Source organism: Corythoichthys intestinalis, chromosome 15, assembly GCF_030265065.1.
Source record: "Corythoichthys intestinalis isolate RoL2023-P3 chromosome 15, ASM3026506v1, whole genome shotgun sequence".
Classification (NCBI taxonomy): Eukaryota; Metazoa; Chordata; class Actinopteri; order Syngnathiformes; family Syngnathidae; genus Corythoichthys; species Corythoichthys intestinalis.
The window spans coordinates 51,216,274-51,235,074 of NC_080409.1; the positions used below are offsets into that span (position 1 = coordinate 51,216,274).

At 38.3% G+C, this 18,801-nt stretch overlaps 1 protein-coding gene across 4 annotated transcripts in view; it reads left to right on the forward strand.

Moving 5' to 3' along the window:
• Window positions 1-18,373, forward strand: part of asap2a (ArfGAP with SH3 domain, ankyrin repeat and PH domain 2a) — a 119,125-nt gene extending 100,752 nt beyond the window's left edge. For 2 of the 4 annotated variants that reach the window (XM_057860326.1, XM_057860329.1), the window contains 9 exons: window positions 1,718-1,785; window positions 1,864-1,971; window positions 4,292-4,517; window positions 5,144-5,296; window positions 9,705-9,807; window positions 10,002-10,060; window positions 10,225-10,304; window positions 10,378-10,497; window positions 18,253-18,373. In XM_057860326.1, the coding sequence (XP_057716309.1) occupies window positions 1,718-1,785; window positions 1,864-1,971; window positions 4,292-4,517; window positions 5,144-5,296; window positions 9,705-9,807; window positions 10,002-10,060; window positions 10,225-10,304; window positions 10,378-10,497; window positions 18,253-18,327 (992 nt within the window). In that variant the 3' untranslated portion in view covers window positions 18,328-18,373. Of the gene's footprint in view, window positions 1-1,717; window positions 1,786-1,863; window positions 1,972-4,291; window positions 4,518-5,143; window positions 5,297-9,704; window positions 9,808-10,001; window positions 10,061-10,224; window positions 10,305-10,377; window positions 10,498-15,562; window positions 15,593-18,252 lie in introns of all 4 variants that reach the window. The other 2 variants (XM_057860328.1, XM_057860327.1) reach the window with 2 other exon arrangements.
• Window positions 18,374-18,801: the final 428 nt, after the last annotated feature.

Sequence of the window (18,801 nt, forward strand, 5' to 3'; positions counted from 1 at the left end):
TAAGTTCTGGCCAAGGTTGGTGAATATTAGCAATGGACCTGTCTGACTACTCCCATCCTCAAAACGATGCATTTTTACTGTACAGATATATAGCAAATTTGTATTAAAAGTCCTATATGTGGACTTTGATGTGGTTACAGTTCTCATTTTTGTGGTACTGTAAATTTACAATTCTAAACAAGTTCTGGCCAAGGTTGATGAATATTAGCAATGGACCTGTCTGACTATTCTCATCCTCAAAACGATGCATTTTTACTATACAAATATATAGCAAATTTGTATTAAAAGTCCTACATGTGGACTTTGATCTGGTTACAATTCTCATTTTTGTGGTATTGTAAATCCACAAATCTGAATGAGTTCTCGCCAAGGTTGGTGAATATTAGAAGTGGACCTCTATGACTACTCCCATCCTCAAAACGATGCATTTTACTGTACAAATATATAGCAAATTTGTATTAAAAGTCCTACATGTGGACTATAAACTGGTTACAGTTCTCATTTTTGTGGTACTGTAAATCCAAAATTCTAAACAAGTTCTGGCCAAGGTTGGTGAATACTAGCAGTGGACCTGTCTGACTACTCCCATCCTCAAAGCGATGCATTTTTACTGTACAGATATATAGCAAATTTGTATTAAAAGTCCTACATGTGAACTCTAAACTGGTTACGGTTCTCATTTATGTGGTACTGTAAATCCACAATTCTAAAGTTCTGGCCAAGGTTGTTGAATATTAGTAGCAGACTTCTCTTACTACTTCTATACTTAAAACGATGCATTATTACTGTACATATATATCACAAATTTGAATTAAAAATCCTACATGCATACTTTGATCAGGTTACAGTTCCACAACATGAAGTAAGTTCTGGCCAAGGTTGGTGAATATTAGCAATGGACCTGTCTGACTACTCCCATCCTCAAAACGATGCATTTTTACTGTACAAATACTCTACATGGCAAATTTGTATTAAAAATGAATAAAAATCCTACATGTGGACTTTGATCTGGTTACAATTCTCATTTTTGTGGTACTGTAAATCCACAAATCTTAATAGGTTCTTGCCAAAGTTAGTGAATATTAGTAGTGGACCTCTCTGTGTTGCTTGCTAGCTGGATGGCTTCCAACAACGCCCATGCCGGACCGCCAGGCCGGTCTGAATGGCTCCTGTGCCACTTGATCGCTGCCAGCCCTCCTGGTCAAAATGGATTGGATGTCTATCGCCGCCCATTACAGTCAATGAGTTAATACTTAGAAACCAATAAATAAAATTTAAAAACCCAATTCTGATCCTGTAAAAATGACCTAATCGAGCCGGATTTCGATCAGGTGAAATCAGGGTTGCCCCGTTGAGCTACCATGTAATACAAACGAATCTCAGAACAACGAATGTTAAAAAACAACATGAAGGCACATTAACACAATTGACTGAACCAGAAATAATCCCCTTAAATGAGAAGCCTGTATATGGTTACACATGGATTTTCTCTCACACAAACACATCTGCGGGGTTTTACTCCCGAGAGGTTCGGTTCCATGACGACTCTTTCTCACAACACTAATCTTTCCTCTGCTGTGGCCTGTCATCAACAAAACACGGATAATGTCAATAACGGAGCAGAGAACTCAGTGTGGGAAATATCTCTTGTGTCCGTGAAAGGAAGGAAACTGGGTCGAGTGTTTGCTCCATTATTGACTCTGCGTTTCTCTTTCAGCTAACGAGGCCGGGGAGACACCGCTGGACATTGCTCGCAGGCTGAAACACCTTCAGTGTGAGGAACTGGTGAGCTCACGGATTGTTGACTCCAGTCAGAGGTTGCTTCCTGAAAACACAGATGCTTATTTTTACATCTTTGTTCAGTTGAACCAAGCACTCGCCGGGAAATTCAACGCGCATGTTCACGTGGAGTACGAATGGCGCCTGCAGCACGAAGACTTGGATGAGAGTGACGAGGATCTCGATGAGAAGGTGCCGTGATTTCTAACCGACCGTTTTCATCATTCGACGAGATGATAACGAGCTAAAACGCGTCTCGGGGGCACTGAAACATGACGAGTCGACAATGAAATTAAGTATTGCGCCATAGTTTATATCATAGGTTCACAATTTGTGACATTTTTAGCAGAGTTTGGGTCGTGCCATTCATGTGACATGTCGACCCAATGTTGTTTTTGGCAGTCCTTTTAATTTTTGTCTTAGTCTTTTGGACAATAATACTTAGTAGTCTTAGTCATATTTTAGTCATTTCAAACTGTGTTTGTCTTCGTCTAGTTTTTGTTGACAAAAACTCAATCAATTTCGTCCAATTTTAGTCGATGTTTACTCAGTGTTTTACTACTAAAAAATAAATAAAGGTTTCCGACTATTTTGAATGAACATTGACAGATGAGCACATATTGTAGCTTCTACAAGCAACAACAAATTTACATGTATAGAGAACTAGATGTGAAATTATAGACTCACGGGCGTTAGTAAACAGCCGCCATCTTAAAGCAGTAGACTTCGTAGGAAGGGTCTGTTGAAAAGAACCTTCCTAGCGAACCTAATTAACTTTTTATCTAAAAAAAACTCCTAAATTGGCAAAATCTTGACTTGAATCTATCTTTGAATGATGAAACAGTTTTAAAACTTTCATATATAGAAAGTAGACAAGGGAACTAATGCAATAACGGGAGCAATTTTAACAACTTTGATTGTTGATTCACAACATTAAATGACTTCCAAAAATAGCAAAGGTTACTATCTAGTTATCGCAATTTCCACAATACCCCTGTGTCTAGTTAAGTTTAGGGTAAAGAATTGGATTCGGGCCAATTGTCCTAAAAACTCTTTGAACTTCACATAGTGTGAGCCATGTTTTTTTTCTTTTTGGTTTGAAATGAAAAAAAACAACAAAAAAACATGAAAAGTAACACTAGTTATTTTGCCAAGTAACTCATTACTCTTACATTCAGGTAACTGAGTTACTAACTCAATTTTTTTTGGGAGACGTACCGTAATTTCCCGAATATAACGCGCACTTTTCCCCCCCAAAATCAACTTGTAAAATCATGGTGCGCATTATAAACGGGTACATGGATGGAGACAGAAATATATATGTATTACATATATATATAAACCGATTATTTTTTTAATTGACACGGCCACGTTGTGTTGAAGAAACGTATGCGGCGACCCGTTGCCGACCATAACGGTACGTGACGTCACCATTTTGTTTCGGTAATACTTCACTCTAATCGGCCGAATGATTTCGTCTGTTAAATTCTGCTTTTTTTACTCTTCATAAAGCACGGAATTTAGTTTCTTGAACTCATTTGAGTCAACGTTTATTGCAGCTCCGCAACTCTGACCATAACAAATGTAAGCACACAGACTTCCTGTGTCCGTCAACTATATCTGTCCCTCAGGAAACTCAATCCCAAATAACAATAGTTCCTATTGTTACTGTCGTGGTCACAGCGATGAGCTCTCACGGATTTCCGACGTACGTTCTCACTTTCATTTTACCGTATCAATCCATGGAAGAAACATTTATTCATCATGATGAAACGAGCAAGTTGTACAGCAGCCTTTAAAAGAAAAGTCACATCTGTTTTGTTTTCTCCTAGATTCTGGTAAGCTGGAGAAGTTGTCAAATCGTATTATAACCGTAAATATTGTCAGTTTATGGTAATGTTTTGAACTACCAATATGCTATGCTTGTGCTGTGTTTCACCAGTCAGTAAAATGACATTTCTGTATCTGTACACGAGCTCTGTTTTCTTGTATTCTTCTATTTATTGGTGCTAAAATTAGGGTGCGCGTTATAAACGGGTACAATATTTTTAAGTAAATTTGGGGTGCGCATTATACACGGGTGTGCCTTATATTAGGGAAATTACGGTAATTTGTAACTACAATTAATTACTTTTTTAAAGTAAGATTAACAACACTGGTGGTTAAGCCTGCCTCCTGCGTAAAAGCCGAGTTCAAGCTAGGCGCTAATGCACAGCTACATTGCTGCCGTCCTGCCTGCCGCTCTAGCTCTTTGCTGCATGAATTCCGATTTGGGAGACTTGACAGTTCAGACTGCAGCCATATTCTGGAAAAATGTGACCCGGGTTGGATCTAAACCAACATACAAAAGAGACCCAGACCGGATTCGAAATGGTCCACTTCTTTGCGACGTGTCAATTTCAGAACGTCAAGTAAATGCCTCGTTCGAGTAGGAAAAGCACAAAAAATCTGTGCATTATGAACTGCAGTCTGAACCTAGCCTAAGAGCCCCATCTTCTTCTTTGCACTTCAGCCCAGCCCCCACCGAAGGGATGAGCGTCCCGTCAGTTGTTACACACCAAGCACCAACTCCCACTTGCATGGTCGCGACGCCTCTGGCCTCGCCAAGGACAAGCAGCGCTCGTATCTGCCGAATTTAGTCAACAACGAGACATACGGGACCATCGTCAACAACAACCCTCCTCAGCCTGGTTTACCTGCCACCACGTCTGCGCCACCACTACCACCTAGGAACCTGGGTATGTATGAGTTCAACATAAGCTGCTGTCAACAATAACGCTCGCTCATACACGACAATGTCATTCTGTCACTGCCATTCTGCCAGGCACATTCATGTACACAGGCAATAAAATACAGTATTTTCTGTTCATTTTTTACATACTATTAGGGGTGTGACAATATATCGAAAAAGTGATATATCGCAATACTTTGTAGCCAAATAGGTAATCGATTTGTTCCCACCAAGAATCGATATATCATTTTAAAAAGGTGTCACTGTTAAAAAAAAAAAAAAAAAAAAGAACCAATAGATTGCTACCAAAATCTAGCAAATAGCGTCTACCTTAGCTCACTGGCTACCATTGACGGTGCAAGACTTCTTTCTGCAGTGAGCCAATTTAATTAATGAAAGCCAAGTCTGCCATTGTCGACATTCTGTTCAAAATCGTAGCATAGCTGCACTAACCAACCGCACTCTGACACGGCTATCACAAGCCCACTTTAATAATGTTAGTGGTTGTCTGGAGGTCCGCCAAGTAGCACCATTCCTCACCTTCCCGCTTTTTCTATTAATGTCACTTTCAATTTTAGTCACGTATAATCAAATTCCCTCTTTGACAAGACTTCACTTCTTCCTCGCTTACAGTCCAGTTAGCAGGCCTCGGCGGGACGAGTCAGTCCTCGCCTTCCGGCAGCTGGAAGCCCTCTTCCTTAGACCTGGTCGGTCGGCAACGATCGTCTTCGGACCCTCCCAACATGCACCCGCCCGCTCCTCCTATTAGGCTCACCTCTACAACTGGTAAGCATGACGTGAGTCAAAACAGTGACACGAAACCTTTTCGTATTTCTATTTCTGAGGAGCGAAAAATGATTTTTCAAACGCAATTTTAAGCATCACAGAAAAGTTACATCCAAACTGTAAAAATACTCAAGGTACATTTTTTGACCATTTGATACTGAAAAACAAACTTAAATATTAAGAAATTCAAACTGATTAGCAACATTAACTACTGGTGCACGATAATTATTGGTCCGATAATTATCGGTCCGATAATAGGAATTATGACGTCATCCCGATAGATCCAATAACATATATTATAGGACCGATAATAAGTATAGGAAATCAGTTGACCATTTGCGGGGCATTGCTCCCACCTGCTGGTCAGAATAATTCACTGCATCTATTTTTTGTTACTGTACTTTTTCAATCACTTACAAATTGCGGTGTCTCGCGGTAGCATTGACAGTCGTGAATGCTTTCTGCACTGTTTTGTTCATGTCATTATGAAAAATCTGATGAGATCAAAGGCAAATCTATGTTGAATCCACTACTAGTTTTTTTTTGTTTGTTTGTTTGTTTGTTTGTTTAAAACCTCCAGGTGTTCAAAAACTCAGGTTATACAGTTATAAAAAAAAAATATATTTATTATCGGTCATAAATATCGGTATCGGCTTTGAGGAGCAGGAAGTTATCAATATCGGTATCGGTTCCAAAAAATGGATATTGTGCACCCCTAACATTAACTCATGAGGACAATATGCCAAACAATTTGAACCCCCCCCAAATTAGTAGGAAAAAAACAACAGTGTCATTGGACAGAGGGACAGTTTTACTTTTTTGCCATAGACTTCATAATGATATTGACAGGACACATTCCCCAGACACTGTGTCACTTCAAGTGGGAGGCCGTCCCACACTCCGCTTCAGTCAGTCGAAGTCGGTCGCAGTTATTCTCAAACACATACAGCGATCCAACGCTGACTTTAGGTTGAAAAAGTATGAAAGCCGTACCGCATACAAAGAGAAGGGACTGTCTCAGGAGTGATTTCTTCGAGGATTCAAGGTAATTATTATATTTTTCGTACAATGCATTTTTGAATCGTGAAGAAAGTCAATGGGAGAAATTAACCACTACGGCATATCTATTAAAAAATTCAGGAATTTCCGCATTTATTCACAAGAATTTCCAACGTGCAAAGCTCTTTGTGGTGATAAGGCGGCACCACAGTGGCTTAAAGACTAGGCAGCACATTCAACAAATTTACATAAAATAAATGCTAACATACCACTTTTTTTGCTTTGAACCAAGAATCGAGACTATTTTTCGAAAGAATTCAGGGATTTAAGCATTCATTCACATTAATTTTCAACGGAAAAAGCTCTTTGTCTGTGTTTCCACTCGGTCGGCTATGACGGCGATAGGCCCCCTATTAATCGGCCCAGTGTCCCGTCAATATATTATGAAGTCTATGTTTTTGCTGCAGGCAGAATCAGCTCCTTTGCTACGGTGTAAGGGTTATTTTGCACTGAGCAACTTGGTATGTCACCTTATATGATACTAACTGTGCTTGCCGGTTTACTGATTTAACATTGACAAAGCGGGGACATTGTTGGCAATATTTGGCATGTTATCGCTGAAAAAAATCAAGCGGCTTATCAATGTGATTGGAGTCTAATGTCTCTAAGTGACTTCTTAATTGATTTGGCTTCCTGCTGTCCGCTGAAAACATTTTTAGACACAGTAAACAGACTTGTCTTTCCTCTTCTCCCTCTGTATTAAAAGTCAAAGCCAGACGCTACATAACGGTGCCCTCCATAATTATTGGCACACCTGGTTAAGATGTGTTTTTTAGCTTCTAATAGATGTTTTTAATTCAAATAATATGGGACCTTAATGTAAAAAAAGAGAAAAATTCAACCTTCAATACAAGAGCATTTATTCAGTGGGGAAAAAAATCCCACATAAAGAAATAATTATTTGACATCGAATAATGTGTGTCACAATTACTAGCACCCCTGGTGTTAATACTTTGTACAACCCCCTTTTGCCAACAAAACAAGATCTGGGGACTGAGATGGCCATGGGAGGAGCTTGATTTTGTGTCAGGTGAACCATTTCTGTGTAGATTTGGCCATATGTTTAGGGTCATTGTCTTGCTGAAAGACCCATTGACGACCCATCTTCAGCTTTCGGGGAGAGGGCAACAGATTTTGATTTAAAATGTCCTGGTATTTCAAAGCATTCATGATGCCATGCACCCTAACAAGTTTCCCAGGGCCTTTAGAAGCAAAACAACCCCACAGCATCACTGACCCACCCCCATACTTCACAGTGGATATGAGGTGCTTTTCCGCATGCGCATTTTGCGTGGCACGCCTGACCCACTTAGAGTGGTTTTGGTTCCAAAAAGCTCAATCTTGGTCTCATCTGACCAAAGCACACAGTCCCAGTTGAAGCCTGGGACCGTGTGCTTTGGTCAGATGAGACCAAGATTGAGCTTTTTGGGAACAAACACTCTCAGTGGGTTACCTGGACATTTTAAATCAAAATCTGTTGCCCTCTGCCCGAACGCTGAAAATAGGTTGTCACTGGGTCTTTCAGCAAGACAATGACCCTCAACATATGGCCAAATCTACACAGAAATGGTTCACCAGACACAAAATCAAGCTCCTCCCATGGCCATCTCAGTCCCCAGACCTTGTTTTGTTGGCAAAAGGGGGTTGTACAAAGTATTAACACCAGGGGTGCTAATAATTGTGACACACATTATCTGATGTCAAATAATTATTTCTTTATGTGGGATTTTTCCCCACTGAATAAATGCACTTATATTGAAGGTTGGATTTTTCTCTTTTTCTTCATTAAGGTCCCATATTATTTGATTAAAAAAAATATTAGAAGCTAAAAAACACATCTTAACCAGGGGTGCCAATAATTATGGAGGGCACTGTACACTTCCTCATCTTAGCTCTTCATACCTCCTGTACTATTTGCTGTGTGCTCTTGTTTGGTTCAAAAATACTGCACACACCAGTGTTTGGTCAGTGATGACTATAACGAAAATATTTAGTCAACTAACAATTTTTTCACGATGATGACGAGCCAATAATGAGCTAAAACTGCTAAGCTAAGACTGAAACAAGAATGCCAGTTTTTGTCTGATAAGACGAGAACCAAACGAAAATGCGCCATAGCTTCAGTTACATCTTCACAATGTGTGACATTGTAGTTAGCCTGCACTGTAGCAGTGTCTGGTTGTGTTGCTCATGTGATGTGCTGCCAAACTCACCAGTGTCCTCTCCAGTCTCCCCATTGCTTGTTTTGAAACACATGGTAAGGTTTGTGTTCTTATCTTGGCAAGCAAGAATATGAAATGTTGCATTAGCCTTTAAAGGTCTTTGCTGAGTGATCATCACACACTAAATGTAACTCGTAGCATTAGCATAGCATTGACATTTGTGTTAGCATTAGGCTAACAGCTAACTTGGCCTCCAGGTGAGTGTAATCAGTTGAAAATAATGTACTTTTTTCCTGCTGAGTGTGTATTATCACAGAGTTGGTGATAGATTTGTAGATGCTACAATATGTTCTCATCCGTCAATGTACATTAGAAACAGTTGGAAACCTTTGATTATTCTTTTTTGGAGTAAAACTTTTGAATTTTACAGAAGAAAACATTGAGTTTTCCCCTCTTAATTTCACTTTGAGGTTTTTTTTTCTCTCCATAGCATTCAAGCCTACCTACTGTGCTATGGTATGCTCGAATTGTGCGTTTTGTTTTCCTTGAATTTGATTTATTTTGTTTTTAAATTTCCATTACTATTATTTTGTTTTTGTGTGTGTGTGGGGGGGTATGTGTATGCGTATGTGTGTTTTGCGTAAAATAGATGAGGATTTGCTCACGATACAGCCAAAGATAACTCGTTTTTTTTTTTTTTTCTCTCTCTCATGGCAAAGACAAAGTGTTATCAATCTATCTATCCTTTGTTGTTATTATTTTTTTCTTTATTTTTCCTATCTACATCAAATGTGCCATGAAAAAGACTATCTGATCTGTTATCTTGGATGTGGCTGAGAACTATTAAATCATGTCAATGTATTCCAAAGCTCAAATTAAAAGATGTATACAAAAAAAAAGAAAACATTGAGTAAACGTCGACTAAAACTAGACCAAATTAGTCTTTGTCATCAACAAAAACTAGACAAAGACAAACATGTTTAGAAATGACTGAAATATGATTAAAGCTAATATTAGCTAATATTATCATCCAAAAGACTAAGAAGAAAATTAAAAAGGGTACCGAAAACAACAATTGCGCACATTCTGAAAATGACAGTGCCACTGCCACCCACTGAGTGGATGGGCAATTACACTTCATTCTAGTACTTTCCACTCTAAAAAACAGGTGTCACTTTGTGCCACAGGTTTGGCTCCTTCCGCAGGAAAGATTGACACACTGAGCGTACACTCCAAGTCGGGTCAAGGACCCGCTGGATCGAGAAACAGTCAACAAAAGTGTCCGGCAGGGTGAGTTCATGAACTATTTTATCGCATGTCTTGTATACATTCTTTTGTCATAACATTAAGTTCATATTTATTTTAAATATCCAAATTTCATCTTGTATCTTGCAACAAGTTGACCTCTACCCTTTAGTCTTTCGACTTCCTGTTCTGCATTCCATCAGTGAGTCACTTGTTTTCCTTCTTTTTTCCACCCCCAGCAATGATAAAGGCTTCACCAGAGTGCCGCTGAATCGGACGGCGTCTATCGAACGACGAGGTGGGTAAACGAGGCCTCGCTTGTGCGGGGAGTCTCGATAACTGCCCGGCCAGATAAAAAAGTTTCGCGTCAGTCGTTTCTCTATCTGTGAACTGGATACTTTGCTATGCGAAAGCGTGCAAATCTGGTTGTCTTTGTGATATCATTTCCCCTTCCTGGTCCAGCTAAGGAAGTGCCAGGATGCCCGCAGAACTCCGTAGGTCACTCTCTACATTCAGCCCACCACTCCAGGAAGGCCTACACTGTGAGTGAAGCCTCCCCCGGCATTGCCTTGTTAATTATTTCACATTGTCTCACGATGCTATACTGCATTTCAGAAGCACAGGCCGAAGCGAGTGAAGGCCATTTACAACTGTAAGGCAGACAATCCGGACGAGCTGACCTTCTCAGAGGGCGAGATCATTGTGGTAGATGGAGAGGAGGACCAGGAGTGGTGGGTCAGTATCTCTGTGTGTGTGTGTGCGTGCTTGATATTCGTACAGTGGTTCCTCTACTTATGAAATTAATTGGTTTTGGAAGCAGTTTCATAAACTGAAAATTCCATAAGTAGAGGCACATTTTCCATGTACCATATTGGCCCGAATATAAGACGGCCCTGATTATAAGATGACCCCCTTTTTCAAGATTCAAGTTTGAAAAAAAGACTTTTTGAACACCAAATTACTTTTTATACAGACAATAATTACAGTACATCCAAAACAAATGATAATAACAATATATTTGAGAGAAAAAGCATGTTATTTTGCCTCATTCAAATCTTAATATCTGAACATTTAAATATGTAAACTAAAGTGCAATCACATTTGTAAATAAATGGCTTCTGGTTTTTGAAATGTAAATAAACCAGTCTATTGTGATAAAACAACAAAATTGCAATAACTGCATTAACCATCAAAGTGAAGTTTAACTGTAGTCTTGAAACAAATCTGAATACAGAAAAACATTGCAATAAAATAATGAAAACTGGTTAAACTTGAGATCCGTCATGCATTCATGTCATGCATTCTCTTCAATGATATCTGGCGCCATCTAGCGTTGTGAATGGGTATAATGTCTAGACCGCGAATATAAGACGACCCCCTCTTTTTCAGTCTTATTTTAATGCAAAAAAACACCGTCTTATATTCGGGCCAATACGGTAAATGCCCTAATCCGTTCCAAGCCCCCAAAAATTCAGACATAAATTTTATATACAGGTAGTCCCCGGTTATGAACGAGTTCTCTTGCTACGCTGGTGATGTAACCTGAATTTCCGCATCAGTACCCCAAAATAACCATCCAAAAAGTCCCAAAGTATTGTATTTTGTTTAATGATGGCAAATACACTGCCCTCTGGTGGCAGCGTTGGGTGTCGCTGGACTTTCGCCTTGTATGACTGAGAAGCAGACTTAGCCGTCCGACATGGATAACGAATAGCTGCGCTCTAGTTTGGCCCACATAAGGCTGTAAGTTGTTTCAGCTAATATGTATTCGTGTATGTATTTATAATTAAGTTAAAGCTACAGTTTGTGTGAGCGATTTGCTTTGAGAATTGTAAATACGGACTTTTGTTAGGCAATTTTGGCTAATTTAATCTACTAAATTTACATTTTGATCACATTGCATGGTTTTTTGAGCAGCAGTTGTTGTGTGTCAAGAGTTTTATTGTTAAAATGTGTGTCGTTTTGAACATACAGGGGTATGGAAAAGTATCTAAACCTTTTGGAATTTCTCACATTTCTGCATAAAATCACCATCAAATGTGATCTGATCTTTGTCAAAATCTCATAGATGTAAAAACAGTGGCTGCTTTAGCTAAAACCAACCAAACATTTATAGGTTTGCATATTTAAATGAGGATATCATGCAAACAATGACATAAGGTAAGTGAGCCCTCGCCCTAAGGAGACTTAAAGAGCAATTCCAATTTTTACCAAACATTTTAAGTCAGATGCGGGCCCAATCACTGACGAGTGGTTTAAAGCTGCCCTGTCCACTATAAAACACATACCTGGTAAGAATTGTCTTGATGATTAGTATTGTCTGATGTGCATAATGGCTCAGTCAAAGTCTGAAGACCTGCGACCAAGGATTGTGGATTTGTATAAAGCTGGGAAAGGATATAAAACCATCTATACAAGTCTGGATGTTCATCAATCGATAGTCAGAGAAGTCTACAAATGGAGAGACTTTGGCACTGTTGCTTCTCTCCCAAGGAGTGGCCGTCCACCAAATATGACGCCCAGAGTTCAGCGCAGAATACTTCGAGAGATAAAAAAGAACCCGAGTGTCTGCTAAAGGCTTACAGAAATCACTGGCACAGTCCAATATCTCTGTGCACACATCAACTATATGTAAAACTATGGCCAAGAATGGTGTTCATGGGAGGACTCCATGGCGGAAGCCACCGCTGCCTAAAAAACATTGTTGCTTGTTTAATGTTCGCAAAAAGGCACATGGACACTCCACAGAAGCTTTAGCAAAATATTTTGTGGACCGATGAAACCAAAGTTGAATTGTTTGGGAGTAACATGTAATGTGTGGAGGAAAAGTGGAACTGCTCATCAATATCAACACCTCATTCCCACTGTAAAGAATGGTGGAGGGTGCATCATTATTTGGGGCTGTTTTGCTGCCTCAGGGCCTGGACAACTTGCAGTCATTCAGGGAAGAATGGTTTCAAAAGTTTATCAAGATGTTTTGCAGAAAAACCTGAGGCCGTCTGTCAGACAGTTAAAGCTAAAAAGAGAATGGATGCTGCAACAAAACAATGATTGGAAACACAGAAGGAGATCAAATTCAGAATGGTTACAGAAGAACAAAATACACGTTCACGAGTGGCCAAATCAAAGTCCAGACTTGAACCCCCTTGAGATGCTGTGGCATGATCTAAAGACAGCAATTCATGCCAGACATCCCAGGAATCTGACTGAATTACAGCAGTTTTGTAGAGAAGAATGGGCCAAGATTAGTCCTGATTGATGTGCCAGACTGCTCTGATAGGAAGCGTCTGGTTGAAGTTATTGCTGACAGGGGGGGGGGCACAATTATTAAATGTGATGGTTCACTTACTTATGTCTCCCCTTTCTGTTATTGTTTGCATATCATCTTCATTAAAATAGGAAAACCTATAAATGTTTGGGTGGTTTTAGCTAAAGAAGACACTATTTTTTTCATCTGTGTGATTTTGACAAAGATCACATTTGATGGGGATTTTATGCAGCAATGTCAGAAATTCCAAAAGGTTCCGATACTTTTTCCCACAACTGTAAGTGTACATGTTTGTGTTACAGCTTTACAAATTGTCAAAAGTGAAGGATGTAAAATGCTTCATAAAGCACAATTGCCTTGATTGCTGTCTGTAAAGCTGAACAATGTCACATTTAGTGAGGACAGAACACATCATATTGATGAAGTAAAAGAAAAATAATATACTGGGAGGTACAATAATAAAGTACTTGCTTAGCATGCCCATAAAAAAACAACACATGAGAATCACCGAATACCCATGCAATCAATAGTGTCGGCTATGTTTTCAGGATAAAGTTATTAAAAACTTACCATGCTTACTATGTCAATAATTGTAGTATAAACATCAACATTTGTAATCCAGCAGCTCTGCAGGGAACCAGCTCTCTAGGAAAATTGGCTGTTTTCAATGATGAAGTTATTAAAACTTACCAATGCACGTCAATAATTGTTGTATAAACATTAACATTTGTAATCCAGCAGCTCTGCAGGGAACTGGCTCTTTAGCCAAGCAGGGTGTAGTGATATCACATCGGTTTTTTCACTGTTGATTTTTTCGGTGGGAACAAAAGGGACTGAACACAAGTGGCTGAAGCACTCCTTTCTATTGTGGTTGTATTACGCATCTAAAAAAAACAGTCCTGCAGAATGCAACGAATTCCGGCAGTTTTGGCAAATGGGCATTGTTTGGGCAAATGGGCATTTGGAACAATGATCTGCCTTTTGAATTTTATTTGACTATGTTACATTTGTTAATATCGTTTTTTTATTGGCATGCTAAGCAGGCACCATTGGCTCGCGCTAGCTTATCTAAAGATGTCCCGATCGATCGGGTCCGATCACGTCATTTTCAAAGTATCGGAATCGGCAAAAAAATATCGGACATGCCTTTTTTTAATATATATATTTTTTAATTAAATCGTTTTCTAATTGTATTTAACGTTACAGACAAAATGTCTTACACTCATCTAGAGTCTTTAGTTTTGGCTTAAAGTAGGGCTATCAAATTTATCGCGTTAACGGCGGTAATTTTTTTTTTTGATTAATCACGTTAAAATATTTAACGCAATTAACGCATGCGCTGCACGACCCACCCACGCATTGTCGCGTTCAATCTATAATGGCGCCGATTTACCTATATATAGAGCTAAAAGGCAGCGTAAAATGAGTAGAGTGAATTTTGGCAGTCTTTGGAGCCTTTTTTAAATTGGCTAAAGCCTTAAAATCCCTCTCTCAACAATTAGAAATATCGAGGGAAAGCAATGTGGGGAAGAAAGGTAGTAATTGATCTTTTTCTTTACATCCTATGTTATTTCCCAACGCAGAGAAGATATATCAATTGGTGCCACTACGCACAGTCATGGTTGCACTTCCCATCATGCATTTGGGCAGAACAGTTAAATGGCTACAGTATCATGTACTGAAAGCTCAACAAATACACTAGATGGCAATATTTAGTCAAAATATACAAAGTCACATTTATCCTTCAAGAATTACAAGTCTTTCTATCCGTGGATCCCGCTCACAGAAAGAATGTTAATAATGTAAATGCCATCTTGAGGATTTATTGTCATAATAAACAAATACAGTACTTATGTACTGTATGTTGAATGTATATATTCGTCCGAGTTTTATTCATTTTTTTCTTAATGCATTGTCAAAATGTATATGATCGGGAAAAATTATCGGGAATGATTGGAATTGAATCGGGAGAAGAAGAAAAAAGCAATCGGATCGGGAAATATCGGGGTCGGCAGATACTCAAACTAAAACGATCAGGATCGGATCGGGAGCAAAAAAACATGATCGGAACAACCCTAAGCTTAGCCACTCCGGGAGCCCTGAAACTGTCAAATAACTGACAAACTGCACAGAATTTGTTGAAATCAACTCCACCAACCAATTAAACCCCCACTAAGTCGAAGATTAAGCCTAATGTAAAAAATTCTGAACTCCCTCTTTAACGTCCCCCTGGACTATCAAGTCTCATTTCCACGGTAACCATGGTAGCTCTAGCAAAAAGCCATGAGCTCATCCTCGCACACACTTCTTCAAAATCCCAGTCCTCACTCCCCTTTAGACCCCCACCCCAACCTTGCTTCCTCTGTGGAGCCCCTTGTCTGAAAATGAACCAGCTGTAGCCTCCGTATTTAGCAGTTCTGTCTGTCCCTTCCCGTAAAGTCTCCAACTTCCTCTCTAATGCATTTAGCATTGTTAGCGCCATTATGTATGCTTCTCCAGTGTACCAATATGTTCCAGCTTTGTCGTTTTCAGGTATAGAAATGACTAATGGAGCCCTTCAAGGTAATGAGCAGGGATTTTTGCATCCTAGCCAAATAGCCTTGTGACCTGTGAAGTCATGAATTTCCCTTGTTATGTCGCAAACTTTTCACCCAAAACCCTTTAGCAAGTCCTCTAGTGCAGTGCTTATTATTGTGTGTTTGTTTTAGAAGCACAATCCTTTTGTGTCTGATACAGTTAATGAAGAGAATACATGAGCCCAAAAAAGTGTTAAATCATAATTCAGTCTAGGTTAAGTTGCAAATACTTTCGGCAGGTTGTCAACATTTTCAAGAACAGTGAAACCCCAAAAGTTAAACTGCTTGTCAAATTAAAATTATTTTATAATTATATATAAATACAGGTAATCCCTGGTTTACGAACGAGTTCCTGCGCTGGCAATGTAACACAGATTTCCGCGTAAGTCGGAATGAACCCTTTTAAGTTCCTCCAAATACGCTCCAAATCTCAAAATAACTATCCAAAAACATGTATAATATGTCAATGTACCGTCCTCGCCAAGACGTCGGAGCCAAGTCTTAGCTAGACAGGGAGCTAAGCTCCGAAATGACGATGACAGACGTCCGTGTGGGTCTAGTTCCGTGTGACTCTATTCAGCCGCACATGACATCAACACTTACGGAATGAAACGAAAATAAAAATTAAATGAAATCTGTTTCATCTTCAATAACAGCAATTCAAATTTGCCTTTATAACATGGGATGGTATCAGTTACAAACTTGGTTGTTCCGTGTAAAAAAGTGACAACTATCATGTAAAAACATGCAAATTGTAAAAATGTGAAATCATGTAAAAATGTGATAATTCATGTGATAATTATCATGTGATAATGTGATGATTACCATGTTAAACGTGATAATTGCCATGTAAACACGTGATAAGTGTCATGTAAAAACATGATAATTGTAAATATGTGATATAATGTAAAAATGTGATAATGTGATAATGATCATGTAATATGATAAATACCATGTTAAATGTGATATTTGCCATGTAAACACGTGATAACTATCATGTAAAAACGTGATGACTATCATGTGAACAGGTAAAAATTATCACTTTTGTACATAATTATCACGTACAAACGCGATGACGATCATGTAAACATGTAATACTATTATGTAAACTGGTGATAATTATCATGTACACAGGTGATACATATCATGTAAACACGTGATAACTATAATATAAACAGGTGATATATGTAAACGTGTGATAATTATGTGAAAACAGGTAATTATCATTTAAAAATGTGATATATATACTGTATATATATATAATGTAAAAATGTGATAATTATCATGTAAATGCGTAATAATCATGTAAACATGTGATAATTATCATGTAAAACTAATTATCATGTAAGCATGTGTATAATGTAAAAACGCAATGACTATCATGTAAAAATTTGATAATTGTGTAAAACATAATTGTCATTTAACAATGTGATATATGTAATATAAAAACGTGATAATTATGTACACGTGATAATTATGTAAAACCGTGATAGTTATCATCTAAACACGTGATAACGATCATGTAAAACAGTGATAATAATCATTTAAACACGTGATAAATATCATGTAAAACTGTGATAATTATCATGTAAACATGAGATAATTATCATGTAAGCAGGTGATATATATATATAAAATGTAAAAACTCAATGACTATCATATAAAACGTGATAAATGTGTAAAAACAATTATCATTTAAAAATGTGCTATATCTATATATATAATGTAAACATGTGATAATTATCATGTAAGCACGTGGTATATATATATATATATATATATATATATATATATATATATATTAAATGTAAACATGTGATAATTATGTCAAACCAGGTGATGATTAGCAACATAATTAAAAATGTGATTATATTTGTATATATATATATAAAATTTAAAAATGTGATAATTATGTGAACTCTGTGATAATTATCATGTAAACACATGATCATTATCATGTAATTGTGACAATTATCATCTAAAATGGTGATAGTTATCATGTAAAACGGTGATAATTATCATGTAAAACCGTGATATATATCATGTAAGCACGTGATAATTATCATGTAAAACTAATAATTTACACACATGATAATTATCATGTAAAACCGTGATGATTATGTAAAAAGGGGATAATTATGTTTAAACGTGATAATTATCATGTTAAAATGCAATGACTATCATGTAAACAAGCGATAACTATCATGTAAAAACGTAATACTGGACTTTTTTTGGGGGGGGTGACAGCAATACACTTCTGTAGTAAGTCAAGGTACCACGGAACTAAATTAATCTGTTTCGGGCTCACACTCATGCCATCGTGAAGCTTACTACAATTTAAGGCATGTTCAACTTTAGGAGTTCCACTGTCCTGTGTGTAGTATGATACTTCTTGAAATGTACAATTTAGCTTCAGTGTAAGTACCTACTAATTCAAGATGAAATTGGAGTTTAACTTTGGAGGTTTCACCGTACTATGTATAATGATGAATTTAGTGACAAATTTGTGATTTATGCAGGATATGGATACCTCTTAAAGTGTACGATTTAGCTTCACTATGTTTCAAATTGCATCTCACCTTCAAATAGTTGCCGTTACGTGCAGGATATTTTCCTTCTCATGTTCCCTTGTCACCTTCTTTCCAGCTGGGCCACATTGAGGGCGACCCCATGAGACGAGGAGCCTTCCCGGTCACCTTTGTACACTTCATGGCGGACTGAAATGTCACTGCACAGGAGTCAGCAACAACAAGAATAAGGGAGGGGGGGGGGGGGGGAGTCTCTTGCTTGTGACCGTGGTGGCATTCTCCATGTTTTTGAACCGCTTGCTGTTTTGTTAGTTTTTCAACGATTGTAGTGAACGGCGTCTCACGACATATGCACTTTTCCTCAGTGCGCCGTCACTCGGGATGAAGGTTGCGCACCACTTAGTTTGTCATTCTTTCTGTACGAGCAGTCGCCATGCAGGAGCAAACGAAAAAACATCAAATCAATAGGCTGTACTTGTGTGCGCGCTTCACCTGTCATCTGCCTTATTAACTGATTGGCTGCCATTCTTCGCTGCAAGCCCTCCCAGTTAAAATGGATTGGCCATCTATCACAGTCAATGGCAGTGAATGGACTAAGCAGCTTGGGTGTGTCAACTGAATGTAACCAAAATGTTCATATTCAGGCTCCAATTTGAGTCAAAGAGCA